Here is a 27695-nt window from a genome sequence, read left to right as displayed (position 1 = left end):
CTTAAGTCTACTTTATCACTGTGATTTCCTTAAGTCTACTTTATTACGATGATGTCCTTAAGTCTACTTTATCACTGTGATGTTCTTCAATCTACTTCATCACTCTGATGTCCTTAAGTCTACTTTATCACTGTGATGTCCTTAAGTCTACTGTATCACTGTGATGTCCTTAAGTCTACTTTATCACCATGATGTCCTTAAGTCTACTTCATCACTGTGATGCCCTTAAGTCTACTTTATCACTGTGATGTCCTTAAGTCTACTTTATCACCATGATGTCCTTAAGTCTACTGTATCACTGTGATGTCCTTAAGTCTACTTTATCACCATAATGTCCTTAAGTCTACTTTATCACTATGATGTCCTTAAGTCTACTGTGTCACTATGATGTCCTTAAGTCTACTTTATCACTATGATGTCCTTCAATCTTCTTTATCACTATGATGTCCTTAAGTCTACTGTGTCACTATGATGTCCTTAAGTCTACTGTATCACTGTCATGTCCTTAAGTCTACTGTATCACTGTGATGTCCTTAAGTCTACTGTATCACTATGATGTCCTTAAGTCTACTTTATCACCATGATGTCCTTAAGTCTACTGTATCACTATGATGTCCTTAAGTCTACTTTATCACTATGATGTCCTTAAGTCTACTTTATCACCATGATGTCCTTAAGTCTACTTTATCACTATGATGTCCTTAAGTCTACTTTATCACCATGATGTCCTTAAGTCTACTTTATCACTAAGATTTCCTTAAGTCTACTTTATCACCATGATGTCCTTAAGTCTACTTTATCACTATGATGTCCTTAAGTCTACTTCATCACTATGATGTCCTTAAGTCTACTTTATCACTGTGATGTCATTAAGTCTACTGTATCACTATGATGTCCTTAAGTCTACTTTATCACTATGATGTCCTTAAGTCTACTTCATCACTATGATGTCCTTAAGTCTACTTCATCACTATGATGTCCTTAAGTCTACTTTATCACTATGATGTCCTTAAGTCTATTTTATCACTATGATGTCCTTCAATCTACTTTATCACTGTGATGTCCTTAAGTCTACTTCATCACTATGATGTCCTTCAATCTACTTCATCACTATGATGTCCTTAAGTCTACTTTATCACTGTGATGTCCTTAAGTCTACTTTATCACTATGATGTCCTTAAGTCTACTTCATCACTATGATGTCCTTAAGTCTACTTTATCACTATGATTTCCTTAAGTCTACTTTATCACTATGATGTCCTTTAGTCTACTTTATCAGTATGATGTCCTTAAGTCTACTGTGTCACTATGATGTCCTTAAATCTAATTTATCACTGTGATGTCCTTAAATCTACTTTATCAACTGTGTGGGTTTTTTGCTTGTATTATTTTCAATTTATTATTTACATTTTTTCTTTTCTTTTTATAATTAAAATTATTAATAAACCAACCCAATTATTAATGCACACTAATCCATTGACCTCGCAAACAATCTAACTAACCCACACTTCAGAATTAGATTCATCCGGGTCTCTGATGAAAGAAAACCGAACCTCAAACTGGACCTCACTCATCATCTCACTCATCATCTCACCCATCATCTCACTAATCATCTCACCCATCACCTCACCTATTATCTCACTCACCATCTCATCCATCATCTCACCCACCATCTCACCCATCATCTCACTCATCATCTTACCCATCATCTCACCTATCTCACTCATCTCACCCACCATCTCACCCACCATCTCACCCATCATCTCACTCATCATCTCACCCACCATCTCACCCGTCATCTCACCCATCATCTCATCCATCATCTCACTCATCACAGCGATGGTTTACCACTCCGCTACTCCTGACACACTCATCTGGCCCGACCACCTCAATGTAAACCCCACAGCAGTTGCTCTACAGCAGCATCAGCCACGCTGTGGAGATGAAGAAAACACGTCGGACAAAACGATGAAAAACAATGACAAAATAAAGTTTTTTGAAAAAGGATAATCTTTTACATTTCAGTTGTCAGAATAGCCACACTCTGTGATTTTGTCTCTATGGTGAGTGTGGCCCTTTAGCTTTGTGATCTTTTAAAAATCATGTTATTTCCAAAGTTTATGTTTTTTTTGCATTGCGACCGCAGGTATTGTGGTCAATGCAAACATGACTCCTTGTAAAAAAGGTGGCAGTTTTGTTGCCAGATAAAAGAATAAAAACCCAATTATTATATTTTGCTACTGGTAAAGGAGGTTCCAATGGTGTAAATGCTTAACCCGAGCTCTCATACTCTGATGGTGCATTGTCATTGAGTTGTGCGCCTTTTGGCGCCATCTGGTCCAACACCATGTGAGACTAGGCTCTAAGGAAAGCTGTCTCGGGTGTGGACCAATCAATTTCAAGGACAGTGCATACATTATCAGAGTTATGTTTTTTGTTTGCATTCTGACCGCAGGTATTGTGGTCAATGCAAACATGACTCCTTGTAAAAAAGGTGTCAGTTTTGTTTCCAGATAAAAGGGTAAAAAAACAATTATCATCTCTTGTTGTTCGTTTGGGAACCCTCTTCACCACGTGGATGTTTCTGGCTGAACAACGTCGGGGGACAATGAAAAGTTGGCGACTGCCACGGGGTGTGCGCCACGGTGACAAAATGTTAACTCCCTCGCCTGGTATGCAGAAGGTCGTGGGTTCGATCCCGACCCTGATGCCTGCTGCACATATGGAGTTTGCGTGTTCTCCCCGTAGTATTCGGATGCTATAAATTTGGCTGCTATAAATTTCCACATGATAAGCCACTTCATTGATTTATCATTTGTGGCCATATCGCTTCTGAAAAAGAGCTATATAGCTCAGTGGGCCTTACCTGGTAAAATAGAAAACAGTTTAATGTTAGTTGAGTAGTTCAAATTTCTGGCCGCAGGCGGTAAAACATGTACCGCCATATCCGGAATCACCGACGACACCGCAACCTGCTCTGCTGGCACTTGTGACGGGTACTGCAAGATCCGACCATGTCCGTCCAGTGCTCACCGAGCTGTATCGACTTCTGGTTGCCGAAAGAGTACATTATAAGGTCGCCTTCATTACACACAAAGTTGACTTAAAGCTTTCGTGACTGCAGGAATTCATATTCTTTGGGTCTTTCGGTAAAGCCACGTAGATAGAAAAATAATAAAATTATCACGACGTTTCGATTGCAACACAAGCAATCGTCATCAGGTGAAAAAATATAGCGAGAGAGCTGCCGAGGCAGGAGAAAATACTTTTTCACCTGATAACGATTGCTTGTGTTGCGATCGAAATGTCGTGATAATTTTTTGATTTTTCTATCTACGTGGCTTTACCGAAAGACCCAAAGAATACACACCAAAGTGCTTGGCACAAATGGACCACGATACCTCACTGATCTCGTCAAGGAACATGAACCGTCACACGAACTCCAGTCATTCTCGCAGTGGCTCATTGCTGGCTATCGAATAAAGGCGGTCACTGCAGTGCACTTTCAGATGCACTCCTGCGGCCGTCTGGAATGCTCTTCCGATATTAGATTGAAAATTAATTTATTTAAAACTGCTTTTTGTGTTTAGTTTGTTGTCCTTCCCCTGCACCTCCGATTAGCATGGTTGGCTACTTACGGTACGAATTAATTTGAACATACATACATACTCTCATGTGAAGGGTGGGAATGAAGAGGAGTTGGCAGCAGCGGGTGTGCTGTGCCCACCCCTCACTGGGGCAGCCGCCTGACGAACCTCCCTTCCACTTCTTGTCTTCTCTTTGAGTTCTTGTTCTTCACACTCCGTGCCCTCCCTTCTCCCACGACCTTCAGGTGGGGGGGGGGGGGGGGGCCGGCAGCCAATATACGGCCGGGGGAAGGGAGACGAAAGTGGGTCACACAGCGGTGGCCCGCGACGCCTGCCGAGATCGCACGCCTGGTGAAGTGGCTCTCGAGGAGGCAGGTGGAACTGCATCGGAGCCCATGGGCTGAGGGGGTGACCGGGAGGGTGACGAGGAGGGTGACCAAGCGGGTGACCGAGAGGGTGATCGAGCGGGTGACCGGGAGGGTGAACGGGAGGGCCACCGGGAGGGTGACTGGGAGAGTGACCGAGAGGGCAACCGAGTGGGCGACCAAGCGGGTGACCGAGAGGGCGACTGAGGCCCGTGCTAACCACGGCCATTTCGACACCAATTGGGGCTCAGATGCTGTCAAAAGCAGTCCCAGCACACGCTTGTGGCGCGATCTCTATTGATCCAACCACGCAAAGGGAGATCTCGAACGTAGCTCGAGTTCTCGTTGCACGTCGCCGATATCCTCTCACAGACCCTCACTCCTGAATCCTCCCCCGGCTGTCGAGCCCTGCCCTCCGCGATTGCTCTACCAGTAGCGCAAGTTTGGCGAGTCGCACTCCTGCTACGTGTTGGTAGATCCGCAAGCGGAGGCTAAAGGCCATTCCCCCTGCGCCTGCAGAGCCGAACAGTGGAGCACGTCGTTCGACCGCCAATCGCCCATCATTGTCGAACAATGGACAACGCCACCAGATTGAATTCGCCATCTCGCGGGGCAGTGCCCTTGAACGGCCAAAAAAGGGATGACGTCAATTTACAAACCTGGGGTTGCCGTCCCAAAAAGAATCGGTCGCTCACCCGCGGAAAGCGCCGTCCCAGAGAAGGACCGGCCACTCGCCATACAGCGGCACCCCTGTGTCGTCGGAGGCCCCCCCCCCAAGTCTCACCGGCTCAGGAGGGGGGCCGCACGGGGGTCCCTGCAGCTCTTCAACCAGACGTCTGAGATGCTCAGTCTGGCCGCGCGACTCGTCCAGGAGCCGCTCCAGCTCCTCGCGCCGCAGACGCTCATACTCGAGTTGTGCTCGTAGCTCCTGCGCCTCCCTGCGGTCCGCCCAGTCACACCGCAAGGCTAACCCCGTTCAGAGCTGGCAGACCCCCGAGAACCACCCCTCCTCCATCAGCGCTGCCCACTTTTACATGGCCATGCCCACTCGACCACTAGCCACGCCCACAAAGCGAGTGCCCTGCTCACTCCTCTGCCTGCCCCGCCCACTACTTATGGAACCCCATCCCTTGGCCCGTATCAAGTGGCACGGCTTATGCAGCGTAAAAAGCAACCCCTGGCCAAGATGGGGCAAGGTGCAGGGCAAATGTTGTGTTTACGTGCACGTGATGTCAGTCAGTACACCGCGATGACGCAGCTGGTAGTGAGATGTTAACTATCTCGCCTGGTATACAGGAGGCTGTGGGTTTGATCCCGACCCTGGTGCCTGTATATTTAGAGTTTGCGTGTCTCTCCCCCTGTGGTCGAGTGGATTTCTCTCCGGGTTCTCCAGTTTTTCCCTCCACATTTAGAATCAACATCACGCTTTTAGAGTATTTAGCTGCTATACATTTTCTGTTTGATAATAAGCCACTTCGTTCAGCTGTCATTTGTGGCCAGGTCGCTTTTGAAAAAGAGAAAAAGAGCTATACAGCTCAGTGGGCCTTACCCGGCAAAATAAAATTCGTTTAGTTTTAGCTCGGTTGAGCAGTGGAGGGCCCTGGTGTTAGAGGGTTGTGGTGGGGGGGAGGGAAGGGGGCATGCGGGGGAGCCTCCCCCCCCCCCCCCCCCGGGGTTTCCGGCGTTCTCACCGCTCGAGCCGGCGCTGCTCCCCGCGCCGCTGCTCCTCCTCCTGCACGACGCCGCCCAGCTGCTTCGCGTTGCTCCTCGCGATGCCCAGGAGCCGCTCCAGCTCGGCAACCCGGGCCTGCGCGCGTCCTGGGCACGCACGCATGCGTACGTGGGGGTGTGTGTAGTGGGGAGCGGTGGTGAAGCGGTTGGCGCGCTGCGCTACGAACCCGGCAACCCGAGTTCGATTCCCACTCACGGCCAACACCAATGGTGACTATTTGAACCGGACCTGGGCCTCCCCTAGGTCAACTCGGCCTCAAATGAGTACCTGGTGCGGTGTGTAAACATTACCACTGGGGAAACAAAGGCGGTCGGGCGTGGAGCCCCAATAGTCTGTTGAGGAGGTTCTTTGTCTTTACAGAGAAGTCGTCTCAATCAAGCCAAAACACCTGGGTCTGTGTGTGAATAGAGAAGTGGGAAGCGGTATCACCCCTGGCCTTGCTTGGCCCCAAACCAAATTCTGATACCTTCCTTGCGAGATCACCAGTGCATCAGGGTTTGGATCCAGCTTAGAATGGCAAATAGTCGGTGTAAAACCAGCCGTGCATTGGCTCGGCTCAGACATGCCAATGGAAAAAAGGGTTATAGGGGATCTATGAATAATCCTGCCCTGGCGAGATGTTAACTAACTTGCCTGGTGTACAGGAGGTCGTGGGTTCGATCCCGACACTGGCGCCCGTATATTTGGAGTTTGCGTCTCTCTCCCCGTGGTCTCGTGGATTTGTCTCTGGGTGCTCTTGTTTTTCCCTCCACATTTAGAAGCAAAATCACGCATTTAGAGTATTTGGCTGCTATAAATGTCCACGTGATAATCCACTTCGTTGATATATAATTTGTGATAGCCAGGTCGCTTCTTAGTGGGCCTTACCTGCTAAAATAAAAAAAAAATGTTTTAATAGTTTCATAAAAACGCGGAGCGGGCGATGTGCCCGCTCCCCGGTGCTCACGTCGTGCCGCTCTGCGCTGTTCGGCCGAGGGCGTCGGAGCGTCGGAGCGGTCCATGGTGCCGGCCGGCCCTGCCTCTCCTTCCGAGGAGTCCGAGTCGGAGTCGATCCGCCCGGCCGCCAGGAGTCTCACGGCCGCCAGCTGAGCGAACCTGCGAGGAGTGCGCGACGGGAGGGTGAGGGGTAGGGGGGGGCCCGGGTGCGGCGCTCGCGGCGGCCCAGTGGTGGCACGAGCAGTGGAGCTGAGCGGTGAAGGAAGAAGTCAAAAGTCCGCAGTGTAACTAACGATGAACTATTTTTATTTTACCAGATTAGGCCCACGAAGTGGCTTATCATCACGTGGACATTTATAGCAGCTAAATACTCTAAACACACGTTAGAGTCAAATACCTGTCAACGCCTTATCAGTGCCCTACTTATTACAGACCAATTCCAACCTTATTGGTCACCTCGTGCCCTTATAAATATCAACGTTCATCCTACAAAGTCCCATCACAATTGAGAAACACAAACAAATATACGAAAACATGTTCCCGTATTGAAGCGTCTGTACACCGTATGGACCTGAAAACTCAATTTTCCTGTACAAGAATACGGGGTAAACCATTTGGGTTAACAGCTATGCAGTGAGGTCGCGAATTGGGATGAGAGCTGAGCGGTTTGCAAGGCCGAGGTCACGACAGATGAAAGGACAGGCCAAAGCCTAACCCTGGCGAAGGTCACGCAAATGTGAACCCAGATTATTGCCCCCTCCATCCTTGCCCTGCTCCTCAGCCACTGCCCCCGTCACCTCCTCCTCCTTCAGCCCGACTCAGCACCCCCCCCCCCCCCACAGCAAACCCCCCGCGTCACCTCTTGGCCGTGTCACGGGGGGTTTCGCCTGCGTCGTTCCGTGCGTGCGCGTTCGCTCCGGCTTGCAGCAGCCACTGGAGGCAGTCGAGGTGACCCTGTCCTGCAGCTGCAAAAACAAAGATCCCCCGTATAGTCTTAACAGACTGTTGGGGCAAGTGCTGTTAGCGAGCACCTATTAATGGCTGGCACGGCACACGAAGCGTGGGTGGGCAACGCCACGTCCGGCCGCCTTTGTCTCCCTAGTGGCCATGTTTACACACCACACCAGGTACTCATTTGAGCCTGAGTCGACCTACTGGAGGCCCAGGATCGGTTCAAATAATTGTCACCAGTGTTGGCCGTGAGCGGGAATCGAACTTGGGTCGTAGCCAGGGTCATAGTGCAGCGAGCTAACCGCTACACCAGCGCCACTCACCACACAAACTGAAGCTGCACACACACAGGCACTCAGGGTGAGTATGAGACTGCCAATTAAGGTGAGAGAATGCCAACCTAAGTGAGGCAATGCCAGACCAGGGGAGAGTGCTAGACCAAGTGAGACCATGCCAACCATAGGTGAGACGATGCCAACCCACGTGAGACTGGGCTACCCTATACTAATGCACTGATGCAGTGATTTTCCCTTCGGAAGTGCCATCCTATGGTCACATTTACCAAGTTCTTACAAACTGTGCCTCTCAATTCAAATAGAAACGCCACGGACGTCTGTCCGTTACGACATCAACGGTGCTGTTTGTTGCTGGCCGCTTGGCGTTTTGGGCCTCGTCTCCCTCCTCCTCCCCTCACCCTTGTGGAGGGGGGTGCCCCCTCCGCCGTCCCGCTCATTGACCGTGATGACCCCCGACTCGACGAGGCGACGAAGCGACTCCAGGTCTCCCGCATGGGCTGCCACGTGCGCAGGGAACGCCAGGTCTGGTGGGGGTGCGGTGGACCAGAGAGCGATGGAACAGATGCGGGGATCAACGCCAAAGTGATATCCTGATGAAATGAGCGGATGGTGCGATAGAAGTTCAATATACATACATTCAGCCATTGGTGGTCGTCTGTTTATAGAACCCCGAGACAGTGGCGGAAATTCCACATTCCTGTGACTCGGGGCGAGTCTATCCATTGGACAACCGCTCTTGGCTTTCGCGCAATGTGTGAATAATTTTCATCGACCCCAGAGAGATGATGGGCTGAGTGAACCTCCTGATGAGGGGATGAACTCGCGACCTTTCGATCGTGAGCCGCTCGCTCAGCCATCTGGCAAACTCATTGCACGCTATTTTAGAGCATTATGGGTAAACGAATATTCAGTTTATTAGTACAACTCCTTTCTGTTTCTCCGCGTTTAAACACAGACATGTTTGACTCGTCAACCTATTGGCTTCATTTTCAGAACAGACATTGAGTGCAGTGTTTCTGAATTATGCGTTGAAATCTGTGCTGCGGTATCCTGCAATACACTTCACAGCAACATGGGTTACCAAATCTCGATACAAATCAATTGGTGCTGTCACCCAAACTAAACTATTTAAAACTCTAACAATTTGTATTTTACCAGGTAAGGTCCACTGAGCTGTGTAGCTCTTTTTCAGAAGCGACTTGGCTATTACAAATGCTAGCTCCACGAAGTGGCTTATCATCACGTGGAAATGTAAGGCAGCAAAATACTCTAAACGCGTGATGTTGATTCTAAATGTGGAGGGAAAAACCGGAGGACCCGGAGAAAAATCCACGCGACCACAGGGAGAGACACGCAAACCCAAATATACAGCAGCAGACGTCAGGGTCGGGATCAAACCCACGACCTCTTGTACACCAGGCGAGGTAGTTAACATCTCCTAGCCACCGCGGTGTCCCAAACAAACACATTCCAACTCCCCAAAAGAGCGCCCGAGTTAAACCCGGGCAGGTGGCAACCCTTAGCATCCCCCCACCCCCGCGGGGGCTTTTGTGCCACACAGATGGATTTATTATACCCACCGGTCGCCACCGCCCGTGGCCCCCCCCTCCCCCGCCCCTCAAACTGGACACGTACCCTCATCAGGCCCCCCCGGAGGGGGGCGGGTCCTGGCAGCCCGTGCCACCTCCACGGCGGCGGCGCGGTGGTGCCTCCGCGCCGCGTCCTCCGGGGTCTCCCCGTGGTCGTTCCGGGCGCCCAGCACCGCCGGGGCCCCCGCGGGGCTTGCGCCCAGCGTGAAGCGCAGGCACGGCACATGGCCCTCGGCTGCGGCCAGGTGAGCTGGGGAGAGGGGAGGGACGTTGCAGGGAGAGGAGAGAGGGGTCGGGTGGGGGGGGGGTAGGGAGTGAGTCAACGCCGATCAAACTTGAGAGATGGTCGAGGTCAAGAGGTCATCATGCTGTGCTGGTTGATGGCTGGTGGAGCAATGACACGGGGCTACTCCTCCAGTGTGTAATGGATCTCTCCCCGTGTCTCTCCCTAGCCACCCTGTCCGCGTGCCCTGCGTCTCCCCTTGTCTCTGCGTCGCCACCCTCTCCTCATCTCCCCGTGTCTCCCCGTGGATTGTATCCCTCTCTCCCCTGGTTTCCCTCTCGTCACCGTCTCTTCGCGTCTTCCCCGTGCCCCGAGTCTCTCCCCCCGTCCCCCGCCCGTGACTCCCCCCACCCCCGCTCGCCTTACCGGCCGTGTTCCCAGCTGAGTCAGTGTCGTCGAGCCGCGCCCCCCATCGCACCAGCAGCTGCAGGCAGCCGAGTCGCCCGTGGAAGGCGGCGCAGTGAGCGGGGCCCCAGCCTCGTGCGTCCGGAGCGCTCGCGTCCTGAGTGGGGAGCGGGGTGGTTGAGTGGGGGGGGGGGCGGCGGGGCGGTTGAGTAGGGGGGGGGTTGAGGGGGGGTCATGGGCAAGTGAGGGCCGGGTCAGTGCAGGGGGATTTAGAGGCTGCACCCCAGGCCCTCGAATATTGAATATTTCGATTATTTGTACTGCTATCAAATTCCACATCATGAGCCACTTTGTTGAGCTGTGATTGGTGATGGCCAAGTCGCTTTCTGAAAAATAACTTAATACCTCAGTGGGCTTTGCCGGATATGATGGGGATGGTTTACTTTTATTTGTGTTTAGGTGATTTGTTTGACTTTCCTGTACTTTGCACTCCTTTTGTGTTTTTATGCCGTTTGGTGTTGCAACGTTCTTACCCGCCCCTATTGGCCATCTGTGAAATGCAATATACATTAGCATGCCGACAGGCGATCGTCTCAACAATGGTGTTAACTTGTAACAAAGCGCCACCAACGCCACTGCTCAGTATCAGCTCACTGTCCTACGGAAATAGGACGACTCCAATAGGACGACTCCAAGAGGACGACTCCAAGAGGACGACTCCAAGAGGACGACTCCAAGAGGCGCCAGGGGGAGGAAGGACAGCCGAGCGGGAAGGCAGCAGCAGCAGCAGCAGAAGTAACCACACGGTGAGCAGGCACCAACAATTGCCCTAGCACTGCGGTCCTCTATATGTGAAGGTGTTTACATGTGGGAGGGAAACCGGAGCACCCGGAAAAACCCCACGCGTGCGAGGGGAAAACGCTCTATCCCATACAGACAGGACAGGTGGAGTCAACATTGTTGCTGTCAACGCCTTCTCCTGGCTAGCCGGGGTACGCCTCCTCGATGCCCGCGGGAAGGGAATTTTCCAAACAACGTTTGTGTGTGAGCGGTGATCCACCAAACCACGCCACTGCCTCCGCAGCGCTGGAGGGGTACAGGCTGCCACGTCCACCACTTAATGTGCCCATTGCGACTGGGCCCTGCCGGCCGTTCTTGCACGCGGGTTTATAACCCAGCAGTGTGGAGGCAGCGAGGGTTGGTGCAGCACACACACACACCGTACTCAAGGTCCCCATCTCCTGGATTGCCAGCGTATGATAGCAGCACAGCAAGTAGACTAACTTCCACTTGGATTCCCTTGTCACGGGGTTCAGTGATATGCTCTCTCGTGCGTGGGGTTTCTCCTTGCTCTCGGTTTCTTCCCCACATGCACCATCTCTCAGAAATGGAGGCGTTAGACAATCATGCCGACTTAGGACCCAGAGTCTGGGGAACTGTTGGTAGCGCAGGTTCTGGCTGTCTTCCCAAACGCACTTGGTGGTTTTCAGAGTATTTGGCTGCTATAAATTTCCACGTCAAGTACCACTTTGTTGAGTTATCATTTGTGACCAGGTCGCTTCTGAAAACGAGCTGTATTGCTCAGTCAGCCTTACCTGATCAAATATATTTGTCTTAATGTGAGTTTCCTTTTCGCCTCTGTGCGAAAAGTGTGCGCGTCACAATTTAAACACCATTTTGAGAATCAATCTGCTTGAATGGACGCTGCTATGTAACAATATAACGTCATTGCATTACCATGAGCATCACTTTCAAATAGTTGCGTTCATTTTATCATGGATGTACCTGCATACAGCTCCGGACAGTGTTTAGCCTACTCTTCTGCGTTGGCCAGACATGTTAGGAGAAGTGTGAGTTACCCACACTCTACCCCACCCCACCACATACTGACCCGTCCTTACAGGGCCATCCATAGGGGGGTGCGGGGCCTGGGGCCAACGCCACCGTGTGCCCCCCGCCCCCCCCCCCGACGCCTTCAAATTTAACCGGGGATATATTCCATCTGCCATCACCGTGACGTTGAAATGTGGAGCCCCCCAATGCGCGGGGCCCTGGGCAGTCGCCACGATTTGCTATGCACCTTCGGGGCATCTCTGGCGGTTAGAACAGGGCACTGCTGGCTGAGAAACTCGTGCAAGGCGCATTTAAAGTCTCGAGCTGTGATAGCCGAGGTGGATGTGAATGGAGTGCTTGGCAGCATGGGGGCACGGGTGGTGGTCAAGCATCTTGGAGCAGTGATGGGCCGATCAAAGGAGGGGGAGGAGGGGGTGGGCGATGGGAGTGCTGCCCCCTCCACCCCACCGCCTCCACCCCCAATCCACCGAGATAATAAATCATGCAACTGTACAGGAGTATTTTCGAAAATAAAAGTTTTGCTGGCTGGCTGGCAGGACGTGTAAAGGGGCGTTCGGGCTGCGAGTTTACCAGAAAGAGTCCCTTGAATGTTGTCGGTGATCTCTGGCCCTCTTAAAGCGCTTTCACGTTTCAGGACCCCCCCCCCCCACCGCAATCCCCGCGAAAGTTTCACTCGATCCGCCATTGGAACGAGTGGCCGATCGCTTTGATTCTAACTTGGAACCGAAACATCCGAGGTGAGTGGCCACGGGACGACTCACGGCGCCGGCTCGGAGGAGCGTGAGCAGCGTGAAGGAGTGGCCGTGCCCCGCCGAGAGGTGGGCGGCCGTGCAGCCGCGGGCGTCCGGTCGGGACACGTCGGCTCCGCTCGCCAGCAGCGCCTGCGGGCCGACACGGTGGCGAGACGTGAACTCTCTCGCCTGCTGTGCAGCGCCTCGTAGGTTCCATCCCGACCCCGACGAGTGCTGCTGCATGTTTGGAGTTTGGGTGTCTCTCTCTCTCTCTCTCCCCGTGGTCGCGTGGATTTTTCTCCGGCTCCTCCGGTCCCCCCCCCCCCCCCCCCCACGTTTAGAATCAACATCACGCGTTGAGAGTATTTGGCTACTGCTATACATTTTTACATGATAAGCCACTTTGTTGAGCTATCAGTTGTGATAGCCATGTTTAAGTTTAACCCCAGTGCCCCCCTCCCATCTCACCTGGGCGCACGCGTGCTGCCCACGCAGAGCCGCCACGTGGAGCGCGGTCCAGCCACGGCCGGCGGTCGCCTCTGGGTCAGCTCCGTGCCACAGCAGCCAATGCATGCACTGCACATACACACAGTCAGTGCACACACACACAGCTAGTGCACACACACAGCTAGTGCACACACACACTACCGCTCCCCACACACACACACAGCCAGTGCGCACATACACACACAGTCAGTGCACACACACAGCTAGTGCACACACACAGCTAGTGCACACACACAGCTAGTGCACACACACAGCTAGTACTCACACACACACTACCGCTCCCCACACATATACACAGCCAGTGCGCACATACACAGCCAGTGCGCACACACACACAGCCAGTGCACACACACAGCTAGTGCACACACACAGCTAGTACACACACACAGCTAGTACACACACACAGCTAGTACACACACACAGCTAGTGCACACACACAGCTAGTGCACACACACACAGCTAGTGCACACACACAGCTAGTACACACACACAGCTAGTGCACACACACAGCCAGTGCACACACACAGCTAGTGCACACACACACAGCTAGTGCACACACACAGCTAGTACACACACACAGCTAGTACACACACAGTTAGTACACACACAGCTAGTGCACACACACAGCTAGTGCACACACACAGCTAGTACACACACAGCAAGTACACACACACTACCACTCCCCCACATACACACACAGCCAGTGCACACACACACAGCCAGTGCACACACACACACTACCGCTCCCCACACACACACACAGCCAGTGCACACACACACACTACTGCTCCCCACACACACACACAGCCAGTGCATGCACACACTACCGCTCCCCACACACACACTACCGCTCCCCACACACACACTACCGCTCCCCACACACACACTACCGCTCCCCACACACACACAGCCAGTGCTCACACCGCACCAACACGGCTCGCCGCTTGTCGCACATGTTCGCGGTTCGAAGCCGCGAGGCCGCCCTGGTAAATACTGCAATTGTATTAATAGGATTGCCACCTATTTTCACAGGAAAACCCTGAAACATATATCTCAGTCAGTCCAGGTGGATCAACACTGTGCAGTTTACTGCAATAAAGATCGATACAATACCGGTATCACGTCTCGGTACGAACCAATTCCTGCCGCCCGAACAGACGCGCTGATTCCAAGACAAAGTCGAAGTGCTTTGCTGCTCAAATGAGGAATTAGGCATTGGAGCTCATCTGCTTACAGCCGTGTAGATCTAATCATGGAAAATCTACGATCATATGGCGACGGCGAGTCTATCCATTGGACAACCACCTTTGACTTCCATGTAAAGCAGTATTTAATTGTATCGACCCCGGAGGGATGATGGGCTAAGCCAGTGTTCTCAATTGCAAGGCGCTGGTGGCCTTTCCTGCGGCCCCTGACGTCCGGCCCCCGACAAGACACAAAAGTGAAAGCACCCCCCCCCCCAACCACCATCATCATCGTGGCCGTGCTGTCAAACCCAACAGTGGTTTAAAATGCGTGGCGGTCCTCACACTGACGATGTCTTATCGGGGAAAGTAGCCTCCCCCCTCGCCCCCCCCCTCTGAAAATGAACACTGGACCGAGTCCACTAGGAGCCCGTGTGTGACCTTCCGATTGGGATCCGCTCGCCATACCACCGAGCAATCTGAGCGGACTAGACGGACAACCGTGGACGCAGGCGCTGTGTGTCCGCTTGTTTATCAGACATCGCTGGGGGAGCCCCGCACCTCCAGGCTCCCTGCATGTGCAGCCCAGTGCAGGGGGCTCATGCCGTGCAGGGGGTCCGGCTGGGAGAGGGTCGCTCCGCGCCTGTGCAGCAGCTCCAGGGCGGGCGCGTCCCCGGCACGAACGGCATCGTGCACGCTCGCGTAGCGGGGCTCCACGCTCGCGTAGCGGGGCTCCACGGGGGCTGGTGGGGGGGGGAAGAGGGGCGCAAGGTGGGGGGTGCGAGGTAGGGGTGCAGAGGGGGGGGGGGAGCAAGGCAAGAGGGCAGGGTGGGGGAGCACGAGGGTAACTGTACGTACAGCTGCTGTATGTTGAACCTCTTTCGCACCGTATGTAGGCAACTGTGCTCATCGGAAGTCCGTGTCGGCGCACGCTTGGATTTAGGTGCACACAGGAGGGACGGTGTGTGCGTGAGTGGGTGTGTGGATGAGTGGGTGTGTGGATGAGTGGGGGTGTGGATGAGTGGGTGTGTGCGTGAGTGGGTGTGTGGGTGTGTGCGTGAGTGGGTTGTGTGGATGAGTGGGTGTGTGGGTGTGCGTGAGTGGGTGTGTGCGTGAGTGGGTGTGTGGATGAGTGGGTGTGTGCGTGAGTGGGTGTGTGGATGAGTGGTTGTGTGCGTGAGTGGGTGTGTGCGTGAGTGGGTGTGTGGATGTGTGGGTAAGTGGGTGTGTGGATGAGTGGATGTGTGGATGAGTGGGTGTGTGCGTGAGTGGGTGTGTGTATAAGTGGGTGTGGGTGAGTGGGCGTGTGGATGAATGGGTGTGTGGGTGAGTGGGTGTGTGCGTGAGTGGGTGTGTGGGTGAGTAGGTGTGTGGGTGAGTGGGTGTGTGGGTGAGTGGTTGTGTGCGTGAGTGGGTGTGTGGATGAGTGGGTGAGTGGGTGTATGCGTGAGTGGGTGTGTGGATGAATGGGTGTGTGGGTGAGTGGGTGTGTGCGTGAGTGGGTGTGTGGGTGAGTGGGTGTGTGGATGAATGGGTGTATGGGTGAGTGGGTGTGTGGATGAATGGGTGTGTGGGTGAGTGGGTGTGTGGGTGAGTGGGTGTGTGGATGAATGGGTGTGGGTGAGTGGGTGTGTGCGTGAGTGGGTGTGTGCGTGAGTGGGTATGTGCGTGAGTGGGTGTGTGGGTGAGTGGTTGTGTGCGTGAGTGAGTGTGTGGGTGAGTGGGTGTGTGGGTCAGTGGGTGTGTGAATGCGTTGATGGATGGGGTGGTGAGTGGTTGAGCGAGTGGGGTGGTGAGTGCCAAGTAGTCATGGAACGCTGGGCCAACGCTGGTTCAACTGTATCAACCGCATGCCAAACGTTGGAGCAACGTCGACATGTTTACTGTGTGAGTGAGGTGAGTGAGGTGAGTTAGGAGGTGAATGGGTGAGTACCGGAGCTCACGCTGGCGTTGTCTGAACACTCTGTCGGCATGAGGGCGGGAGAGAGGCGGTGAGGGAGGTGAGGAGGTGAGGATGAGAGGGAGGTGAGGAGGAGAGGAGGTGAGGAGGTGAGGAGGAGAGGCGGTGAGGAGGAGAGGAGGTGAGGAGGAGAGGAGGTGAGGAGGAGAGGAGGTGAGGAGGAGAGGAGGTGAGGAGGAGAGGCGGTGAGGGAGGTGAGGATGAGGAGAGAAAGAGGAGAGGCGGTGATGGAGTGTGGGAAGCGGTCACGTCAACAAACGGGCGCCATAGCAACAGCCGCCAGGGAGACTGCCAGAGGGAGAGTGAGGGCGTGTTGGTGTGTGTATAGGGTAGTGTACATAAGTGTGTAGGTGTGTGTATATGGTAGTGTACATGTGTGTGTAGGTGTGTATAGGGTAGTGTACATGTGTGTATAGGGTAGTGTATAGGGTAGTGTACATAAGTGTGTAGGTGTGTGTATAGGGTAGTGTACATGTGTGTGTATAGGGTAGTGTATAGGGTAGTGTACATAAGTGTGTAGGTGTGTGTATATGGTAGTGTACATGTGTGTGTAGGTGTGTATAGGGTAGTGTACATGTGTGTATAGGTGTGTGTATATGGTAGTGTACATGTGTGTGTAGGTGTGTATAGGGTAGTGTACATGTGTGTATAGGGTAGTGTATAGGGTAGTGTACATAAGTGTGTAGGTGTGTGTATAGGGTAGTGTACATGTGTGTGTATAGGGTAGTGTATAGGGTAGTGTGCATAAGTGTGTAGGTGTGTGTATATGGTAGTGTACATGTGTGTGTAGGTGTGTATAGGGTAGTGTACATGTGTGTATAGGTGTGTGTATATGGTAGTGTACATGTGTGTGTTGGTGTGTGTATAGGGTAGTGTACATGTGTGTGTAGGTGTGTGTATATGGTAGTGTACATGTGTGTGTTGGTGTGTGTATAGGGTAGTGTACATGTGTGTGTAGGTGTGTGTATATGGTAGTGTACATGTGTGTGTTGGTGTGTGTATAGGGTAGTGTACATGTGTGTATAGGGTAGTGTATAGGGTAGTGTACATAAGTGTGTAGGTGGGTGTATATGGTAGTGTACATGTGTGTGTAGGTGTGTGTATAGGGTAGTGTACATGTGTGTATATGGTAGTGTATATGGTAGTGTACATGTGTGTGTAAGTGTGTATAGGGTAGTGTACATGTGTGTGTAGGTGTGTGTATAGGGTAGTGTACATGTGTGTATAGGGTAGTGTATAGGGTAGTGTATAGGGTAGTGTACATGTGTGTATAGGGTAGTGTACATGTGTGTGTTGGTGTGTGTATAGGGTAGTGTACATGTGTGTGTTGGTGTGTGTATTGGGTAGTGTACATGTGTGTGTAGGTGTGTGTATAGGGTAGTGTACATGTGTGTGTAGGTGTGTGTATAGGGTAGTATATAGGGTAGTGTACATGTGTGTATAGGGTAGTGTACATGTGTGTATAGGGTAGTGTATAGGGTAGTGGGCATGTGTGTATAGGGTAGTGTATAGGGTAGTGTACATGTGTGTATAGGGTAGTGTATAGGGTAGTGTATAGGGTAGTGTACATGTGTGTATAGGGTAGTGTATAGGGTAGTGTACATGTGTGTATAGGGTAGTGTATAGGGTAGTTTACATGTGTGTATAGGGTAGTGTATAGGGTAGTGTACATGTGTGTATAGGTGTGTGTATAGGGTAGTGTACATGTGTGTGTAGGTGTGTGTATAGGGTAGTGTACATGTGTGTGTAGGTGTATGTATAGGGTAGTGTACATGTGTGTTGGTGTGTGTATAGGGTAGTGTACATGTGTGTGTAGGTGTGTGTATAGGGTAGTATATAGGGTAGTGTACATGTGTGTATAGGGTAGTGTACATGTGTGTATAGGGTAGTGTATAGGGTAGTGGACATGTGTGTATAGGGTAGTGTATAGGGTAGTGTACATGTGTGTATAGGGTAGTGTATAGGGTAGTGTACATGTGTGTATAGGGTAGTGTATAAAGTAGTGTACATGTGTGTATAGGGTAGTGTATAGGGTAGTTTACATGTGTGTATAGGGTAGTGTATAGGGTAGTGTACATGTGTGTATAGGTGTGTGTATAGGGTAGTGTACATGTGTGTGTGTAGGTGTGTGTATAGGGTAGTGTACATGTGTGTGTAGGTGTGTGTATAGGGTAGTGTACATGTGTGTTGGTGTGTGTATAGGGTAGTGTACATGTGTGTGTAGGTGTGTGTATAGGGTAGTGTACATGTGTGTGTAGGTGTGTGTATAGGGTAGTATATAGGGTAGTGTACATGTGTGTATAGGGTAGTGTACATGTGTGTATAGGGTAGCGTATAGGGTAGTGGACATGTGTGTATAGGGTAGTGTATAGGGTAGTGTACATGTGTGTATAGGGTAGTGTATAGGGTAGTGTACATGCGTGTATAGGGTAGTGTATAGGGTAGTGTACATGTGTGTATAGGGTAGTGTATAGGGTAGTTTACATGTGTGTATAGGGTAGTGTATAGGGTAGTGTACATGTGTGTATAGGTGTGTGTATAGGGTAGCGTACATGTGTGTGTAGGTGTGTGTATAGGGTAGTGTACATGTGTGTGTAGGTGTGTGTATAGGGTAGTGTACATGTGTGTGTAGGTGTGTGTATAGGGTTGTGTACATGTGTGTGTAGGTGTGTGTATATGGTAGTGTACATGTGTGTGTAGGTGTGTGTATAGGGTAGTGTACATGTGTGTGTAGGTGTGTGTATAAGGTAGTGTACATGTGTGTGTTGGTGTGTGTATAGGGTAGTGTACATGTGTGTATAGGTGTGTGTATAGGGTAGTGTACATGTGTGTGTAGGTGTGTGTATAGGGTAGTGTACATGTGTGTGTAGGTGTGTGTATAGGGTAGTGTACATGTGTGTGTTGGGGTGTGTATAGGGTAGTGTACATGTGTGTGTTGGTGTGTGTATAGGGTAGTGTACATGTGTGTGTTGGTGTGTGTATAGGGTAGTGTACATGTGTGTGTAGGTGTGTGTATAGAGTAGTGTACATGTGTGTGTTGGTGTGTGTATAGGGTAGTGTACATGTGTGTGTTGGTGTGTGTATTGGGTAGTGTACATGTGTGTGTAAGTGTGTGTATAGGGTAGTGTACATGTGTGTGTTGGTGTGTGTATAGGGTAGTGTACATGTGTGTGTAGGTGTGTGGGGAGCGGTGGTGTGGCGGTTAGCGCGCTGCGCTATGAACCTGGCGACCCGGGTTCGATTCCCGCTCACGGCCAACACCAGTGACGATTATCTGAACCGGTCCCGGGCCTCCCCTAGGTCGACTCAGCCTCAAATGAGTACCTGGTGCGGTGTGTAAACATTGCCACTGGGGAGACAAAGGCGGTCGGGCGTGGTGCTGGCCACCCTCCCCCTCGTGTACCGTTCCGGCCTTCATAGGTGCTCGCTAACAGCACTTGCCCCCTTCAGTCTTCAGTCTGTTAAGGCTATACGGGGGATCTTTATCTTTATAGGGTAGCGTGCAGGTGTGTGTGCAGGTGTGTGTATAGGGTAGTGTACAGGTGTGTAGAGGTGTGTAGAGGTGTGTAGAGGTGTGTAGAGGTGTGTAGAGGTGTGTAGAGGTGTGTACAGGTGTGTACAGGTGTGTACAGGTGTGTACAGGTGTGTATGAGTATATGAGAGTGTGTTGGTGTGTGTATATGGTAGTGTACATGTGTGTGTGTAGATGTGTGTATAGGGTGGTGTACATTATAGCTGACAGAGGAGTTCAGGATAGTTGAGAAAAAGCGACAGGTCCACTGTCATCGGCTACAGAATCCCACGTCAGAGAATGAGGAGGCTTACCGCAGGAGGTTCGGAGAGCCGTGAGGCGCTGCAAGGATGGGTGGTGGTCGCGGGTTATTGAGGAGATGGAGTCTGCCTCAGTGGCCCGTGATCACAAATCCCTATTTAACTCCATCAAAAAAGTAACCTGCAGCGCCACACCTATTACCATCATTAGGGGAAAATACGGTGATCCATTCTCCGACCCCCAGGAATAGGTTTGCAGATTTGCTGAGCATTTCTGTGAGGTCCTGGGGACCTCACAGAAATCCCTCAGCCAGGAAAACATCGTGGCACAAAGTGGGGATGACCCTGCTGAGGCTACGGTGCCTCAAATATTGGAAGAAGTCACCCCCTGTGAGTGGCTGGCTGAGGTGCCATCTGCTGAGGAAGTACTGAAGGCGATCCGGAGTCTGAGACCAGGAAAGGCACCGGGCAGAGATGATCTCCCAAGCGAAATGCTGAGGGAGGGTGGCGTTTGTGCACAGACTGCCCTAGATGATATCATAACAACAGTCTGGACCACTGGATGGGTTTCACAGGATTGGAAGGATGCCCTGGTGACCCCCCTCTTTAAGAAGGGGGACCGCACAGACTGTAACAACTACAGGGGCATCTCGCTCCTCAGTGTGCGGGAAAGGTCCTGGCCAGGATTATTCAACATCGCCTTGCCAGGCACGCTGAGGAGAGGCTTGCGGAGCCCCAATGCGGTTTCAGGAAAGGGCGGTCCTGCACAGATGCCATATTTTCTGTCCGTCTGCTACAGCAGAGGTGTAGGGAATTCCAACAAGACCTACATCTCTGCTTTATTGACCTGGTCAAGGCCTATGAATCCATCAGTAGGCCTGGGCTCTGGGTTGTTCTTCGTGCTTTCAGAGTCCCTGACCCTCTGCTCATGATCATTAAGGACCTTCATGATGGTGAGCGGGCCCAGGTAAAACTACGTGGCCGGGAGTCAGAGCCATTCCCTGTACACCTTGGGGTGCGACAGGGATGTCCTCTGGTTCCCACATTATTTAACATCTATTTTGACCACGTAGTTCGTGAAGCCTTCAATAGCTGTTCCGGAGGAATTTCCATTTGGTACAGATATAATGGGAGGCTGATCGATGCCCGGGTGCGGTCAAGGGATGGCTCCCTATTGCTCAACCACGTTATGTATGCCCATGATTTGGTAATAGCTGCTCATTCAGAGGAGGAGTTAGAGACGCTGCTGCTGAGAATGGAGCGTGCCACTAAGAGGTGGGGCCTTACCATCAGCCCCACCAAAACTAAGCACCTGCCTGGGTATTTTGTACCATCGGACACTCCACCCCCACAACTCCCAATCGGTGATGGGGCAGTTGTGGAGAGAGTGGAGAGTTTCCCATATCTGGAAGTGTGCTTATCACCGGCTCAAGTTTAACAGCAGAGGTCTCACTCCGAATCAGTCGAGTGGCAATATCTTTTCATCGGTTGCGTAACGCTGTGTGGAAGCTACCTGGTCTGTCGCTCAGCACTAAGCTCCAGGTCTTCTCGGCCACAGTCATTCCCTCCCTTCTCTACGCTTGCAAAACGTGGACCCCCCTAATGGAACATCTTCGCCGGTTAGAAACATTTAGGCTAGCCTGCCTACGATCCATCCAGGATTTAACCAGGCTGGATTGTGTGAGGAACTCACAAATCCTTGAAAGATCTGGACAAGGTCCCATCGGTGAGCTCCTCCGGCAGGCAAGGCTGCGTTGGCTGGGTCATGTAGCCCGCATGCCCAGCCACCGCATGCCGAAACAGCTTTTGTTCGGCCGGATAGAGGGGGCTAAACGGGCGCGGCACGGGCTAGAGAAGAGATGGAGTGATGTGGTACACGAGGACGTGGAGCTGAGTGGACTTGCCGATGACTGGTACCAGCGGGGTCAAGATCGCCCTCTGTGGAGGAGGCTCGTGAAGGACGCTACTTCGACGGCTTGTGCACAAGATCTTATTTATTCACGATGTGCTTACAAAAAAATCGGCAGACTACCTGCTGGATCTCCTCTCTGTTTCAATGAACAAATTTGACCTCAGGTCTTCGCTCATTTACCAGCTTCACATTCCCTATTGCCGTACAAAAACTGGAGGAAGGGCCTTTGCTATTGATGCCCCCAGAGTCTGGAATGCTATTGCCAATAAACTGCAACTTGAATCGCTACCAATGAGATCTTCTCTCAAAACTGCTCTAGAGGAGTTGTACACCTCTAGCTACCACTGCTATTCATTGGCGTAAAATTAAATAAAATGTTTCGCTCCGGATGACGCTGCAAAGTATTATCTGTATTTTGATTTAGCGTGCTGATCTTAAAGGTGCATTGAAAAATTTGATACTCCGACTGATGCTTCTATTGTTGTGGAGTAACTCATGCAGCCAGCTATGGCTCTAGGATTTGGTGTTATATGTTATTTATGTAGTTTATTGTAAAAATTCGGTCACAGTCCTTGTGATCACTGTTACGTTGCAATTATGGCTTTATTTTTTGGTGATTTGGAAAAGTTTTTTGGTTTGGACATGTTTGTTTTGTTGTAGTACGGAGTAAGACTGATGGCCTAAATCTAAGTTTTCAAGTGGTTGTTGTTTGACTTGCATCCCACTGGGATTTTTTGCACACAGCGTTGGGGTACGGTGCTTTTGTCAGGAATATTTTTGCCGTTTTTTTTCCATGGATTTTCTGTTTGCACAGTCACATAGTCACTTTAAGATGTTTTTCTTGTTCGTGTTTTTGTTTTTTTGTTTGTTGTGGTTGCACCCGATTCAAGAGCCGAATGGCTCACAGGGCTATACCAAAATAAAATGAACTGAAACTGAACTGAAGCTACTGGGCAGTTGGAGGCAGTCGCCCTCCAACAACAACGGAAGGCGGAGGAGCGACGCTCACAACAACGAGCGGAGCGCCGGGTGGCTAAAGCACAGCAGGTTGGCACAGTAGGGGGCACAGGTGGTGCATCAGCCAGTCATCTCAGTCAGTCGACCCCTGGCACCTGGGTCTGCCCTGTGACCTCCTGCCAGCGGGCGTTCGACACTTCACGTGGCCTCAATGTGCACATGGCCTGGCACAAGCGTCGTGGTGACGTCACCGCCACTTAGTGGCGAATGGCGGTTGTTGTGTAGGGTAGTGTACAAGTGTGTGTTAGTATATGAGTATTTTGGTGTGTGTGTAGGGTAGTGTACAATTGTGTGTGTGAGCATGTTTGTGGGACACTGTATTACAACCAGGGTCTAAAGTCGAGTTATTGATAAATCAAATTTTGCCAGACTGTCTGTTCGTGATTTCAACCAGCAGGTGGCAGAATTGATCAATTTTTGCAATCGAGAAAATGTATACATGTACAGTAATAGGTGACGTTTCGGGCTATGGCCCTTCTTCATAATACCATTAATGTGCTATAAAAAAAGTCATTGTCCTAAACGTCACCTATTATATATTAATCACACATCACGCTCACGTGCAGGATGCACGTACAAATACACAGATTCATAAATAATAATATAAAAAATACATTTACATAGACAAATACAAGGACATATTCGAATAAATACACACAAGACAAAGATCCCCCGTATAGCCTTTACCAGACTGTTGGGGAAAGTGATGGCAGCGACCGGCACGGCACACGAGGGCGTGGGTGGTCAGCACCACGCCCGGCCGCTTTTGTCTCCCCAGTAGCGATGTTCACACAGCGCACCAGGTACTGATTACACACAGCCCACATCCCACACCACACACACACCGCACACACAACACGCACATTCCGCATGCCAGTGTTGATGGCAGATATCATAGTGCAATGTCATTTAGGTGCTAGGTCCATATAGCTGCACTGCCACGAAGCTATAACTTCAGCTTCCTCAGCATTGATGTGCCCTTGATGGAACCAGATGCATAGCTCAGATGTCCTGATCTTGGTAGCTCGCCACGGATGTACTCTCCCTGGCATGGCCCCCACGATGCTTGTCTCTTCATTGCATCTGTCTCTCTGTGTGTCCTCCGGGTTTTCACTTTAGATTTACAAACGTGCGTTTCGAGTATTTGACTACTGTTATACATTCCCACATGATAAGCCTCTACGTCGAGCTATCATTCGTGGCCAGATCACTTACAAAAAAGAGCTGTATATCTCAGTGGGCCTTACCTGGTCAAATATAAATAGTTAATAGACTTTGGTTTGTGTGTCTTCTTCACAATTCTCTGTGATTCTGTATCTGTGTATGGCTGTGTCTGCCCTTTTAAATTATGTAATTGGCTGTGATTCTGTCTGTGTGTGTCTGTTTTGAATAATTATCTGTGATTCTGTCTGTCTATCCGTGTGTCTGTTCTAAATAATTATCTGTGATTCTGCCTGTCTGTTTCTCTGCATGTGTCTGTGTGCCCGTCATTTTATAGTGGGGAGAGGTGGTGCAGCAGTTAGCGCTATGCTGCGCTACGAACCCAGCAACCTATGTTAGATTCCCGCTCACGCCCAACACCAGTGACGATTATCTGAACCGGTCCTGGGCCTCCCCCAGGTCGACTCAGCCTCAAATGAATACCTGGTGCGGTGTGTAAACATCGCCACTGGGGAGACAAAGGCGGTCTATGGTGGTGCTGGCCACCCACCCCCTCGTGTGCCGTTCTGGCCTTCATAGGTGCTCGCTAAGAGCACTTGCCCCAACAGTCTGTTAAGGCTATACGGGGGATCATTGTCTTTGTCATTCTATACAAGTTGCTGTGATTCTGTCTCCCCGTGTCTACTATGTCTCTTACCTATCACTCTCCACCTGTCTTATCAGTTCATAGCTTTCTGCGTATTTCTTCATTTGCATCAGTCTCTGTAAACGCCTACGACTATCCACGTCTCTTTATCTCTGCGCATCTTTCCAGATCCGTGTCTCTCTCCACGTGTCGCTCTGTATCTTTAAAGACTTTCCCTTGTCTGCTCAGGGACCTTATGCACTGCAATCTAAGTATATGCCTCTGCTCGGGGCTTATTTGATCACTGAGCATCGTCCGGGCCACTGAGCTGTGGAGCTGTTTTTTCAGAAGCGGCATGGCCACAACTGATAGCTCAACAAAGTGGCTGGTCATGTGGACATTTATAGCAGCCAAATACTCTAAACGTGTGATGTTGAGTCTAAATCCACGCGACCACGGGGAGAACACTCACAATCCAAATATACAACAGGCGTCGGGATCGAACCCACGAATACCTGTATACCAGGCGAGGTAGTTAACATCTCCCCCATCACTCCATGCGGTGTGCCAAGTGCGTAAATATTTTCTGGGTTAACAACCCAGACAGACGCAGCTGAAATGGAGGCCAGCCGCTGCGTATGCGGTTAAACTGGTTCGTGTGAATCATTCAGCGTGCTTAGCTGAGCATACCATCAATAACTGTTTCTTGTACAGACTGGTCCCGTCATAGGAATGTGGATGTTACACCCCTATCGCTCTAGGTCAGTTCGACCTTGAGGAAGAGACTTTTTCCTCTCTCAATGGGCTCAGCACGAGTTCTAAATGAATGTCTCTGACGTGTGATGGGGAGGTTTGGCCGGTGGGTCGATACTAACGCAGGAGTGACAGTCACAGGCTGGAACGCGTCCACGAGAGAGATAGAGAGAGACGTACATCGTGGAGATGGAGCAATGGAATCATCTCCCGTGCAGGCGCTGGGTGGATTACCGCAGGATCGCCAGGGATGGTGAGGGCTTGGAGGGGGGGGGGGGGTTCACCCAATAGTGGATTGATCATGGTTGATTGTGATAATACAGTCCTGTGTGTGTGGGGTGGAGGCGGTAATGTAGTCGTTAGCGCTACGCTGCGCTACGGACCCGGCCACCCGAGTTCAATTCCCGCTCACGGCCAAATGAGTACCTGGTGCGATGGTGTAAGCATCACCACTGGGGAGACAAAGGCGGCCGAGCGTGGTGCTGACCACCCACCCCCCTCTTACGCCTTGTTGGCCTCCATATGCGCTAACGATTAGCCCTTAACCCAATAGCCTGTGAGGTTATACGGGGAACCTTTGTCTACGTGTGTATGTTTTTGTTTATATGTATGTCCGTGTGTGTGTAGAGACAACCATCGTACAATTTTATTCACGCATTGGCTGCACCCTACACACGCGTGAGCGAGTTATGTCTCTGATTAGCGAGATTAGACCTCGCTCATGGCCAAGGCTATCGACTTCAAAGCATTGCTCCTCCATCTCTCTCTCTCAATCAGCTTGAGCCTCCCACACAACACGTGACTTATACATGCGGCCGCCCCCATTCTAAATCCCTCCCGTCTCATCTATAGGGGTCATCCGTTTTGTTCCCCTCCACATTTAGTGTCAGCATGTTGTTCAAAGTATTTGACTGCTATAAATGTCCACGTGATAAGCCACTTCGTTGAGCTATCGTATGTGGCCAGGTCGCTTCTGAAAAGGAGATTTATAGCTTAGTGGGCCTTACCTGGTCAAACAAAACACAGCTTAGTTGATATCACTATTTTAATCAGCTCACGCGTCCCGTCAAGCACGTGACTTCTGTGTGTGACCATCCCCACTTTGAAATCTTCCCTTCTCCCCGCCAGATGTGAAAACAAACTCCGCTCCATCCTGCAGCATTCTTCCTCTATATCCCCGTCTCTCCTCAACCCTTGGCTCCCGTTTCCCCGTTCCTTTTTCATAGTTTCACGATTATTTCCGATTCTGTCTGTCTTATATCTTGCCTCTCCCGCGCCTCCATTACACCCGTGACTATACTCTCCTTGATGTGCCAAAAAGGTTTTAGAATTACATTTTATGTAAACCATGAAAAGAAGAGCATTGGTGATATGAAAATAGGCAGGTGAATGGGTGATAGGCAAACACTGTGTAGTTACGCAGAGTCAACATTTACCTCTGTTCAAACTAATCATGGACAATGCTTATTTTTGCAAATGGTAGGAATTCCACGTTATTATTACAGGGACCAGTATCGCAAACAATCAGATGACAGGTAGCACTCTGAAAGGATCATTAAAGAGCGCTTGGTAGATTATTGCATCGCAGGATTGTGAGAGATGGAAAAACTTTGAGAGACCTTCCTCCAGCAGCGGATCGATAACGGCTGATGATGACGACGATGATGACAGCACTCTCAGTTTTGTGTCTGATCAACTCGGTCTGCCCTACATTGATCACGTCTCTTTTTTCGGTCCTCTGCCATTCGGGAGGAGTCTGGATCAAACTCCTTCCTTCCGAGCGATTTCTGAGCGATCTCCTCCAATTCGCCCCCTTCCTCCAAGTAGTCGTCAAGCAGCAGCAGCATCTCCCTCCTTCTTCGCTTCCGGACCCTCGTTGACCAAGTGTCCGTCTGTTCGGGCAGTGACGAGGCCCAGCGGCTGCGCGCGTTCGTCGCTTTCTTGCAGAGGTTCAGGGTTCGATACAGACGGCTGCCCTGGTTAATACTGCGGTTGTGTAATAATCATAATAATTGTAATAAATAAGAATACATGCCATCTGTTTTTCAATGGCATATATCCTGATGACAATCACAGGAGGCGTCAAGGTCCAAATTTGCCAAAATTCGAAAATTTGGGAATTGGGAAAATAAATGA

General features: G+C 50.9%; 1 protein-coding gene across 1 annotated transcript; it reads right to left on the bottom strand.

Annotated features, from left to right (window-relative positions):
- Positions 1 to 1969: 1969 nt before the first annotated feature.
- On the bottom strand, positions 1970 to 17337 carry ANKRD42 (ankyrin repeat domain 42). The gene is made up of 12 exons (XM_032975106.2): positions 16294 to 17337; positions 14922 to 15103; positions 13138 to 13245; positions 12700 to 12819; positions 10106 to 10241; positions 9503 to 9706; positions 8266 to 8391; positions 7480 to 7585; positions 6631 to 6779; positions 5644 to 5770; positions 4737 to 4890; positions 1970 to 3826 (listed from the first exon to the last, which is right to left on the bottom strand). Exons 1-12 carry the CDS (start codon positions 16331 to 16333, stop codon positions 3731 to 3733), a joined length of 1548 nt encoding a protein of 515 aa, XP_032830997.1. The 5' UTR covers positions 16334 to 17337; the 3' UTR covers positions 1970 to 3730.
- Between the last annotated feature and the right edge of the window lie 10358 nt (positions 17338 to 27695).

Source organism: Petromyzon marinus, chromosome 55 (assembly GCF_048934315.1).
Source record: "Petromyzon marinus isolate PM22_M1 ecotype Great Lakes invasive population chromosome 55, UKy_Petmar_22M1.pri1.0, whole genome shotgun sequence".
Lineage (NCBI taxonomy): Eukaryota > Metazoa > Chordata > Hyperoartia > Petromyzontiformes > Petromyzontidae > Petromyzon > Petromyzon marinus.
The sequence above is the reverse complement of the archived record's forward strand: the minus strand, read 5'-3'. Positions and strand labels throughout refer to the sequence as shown.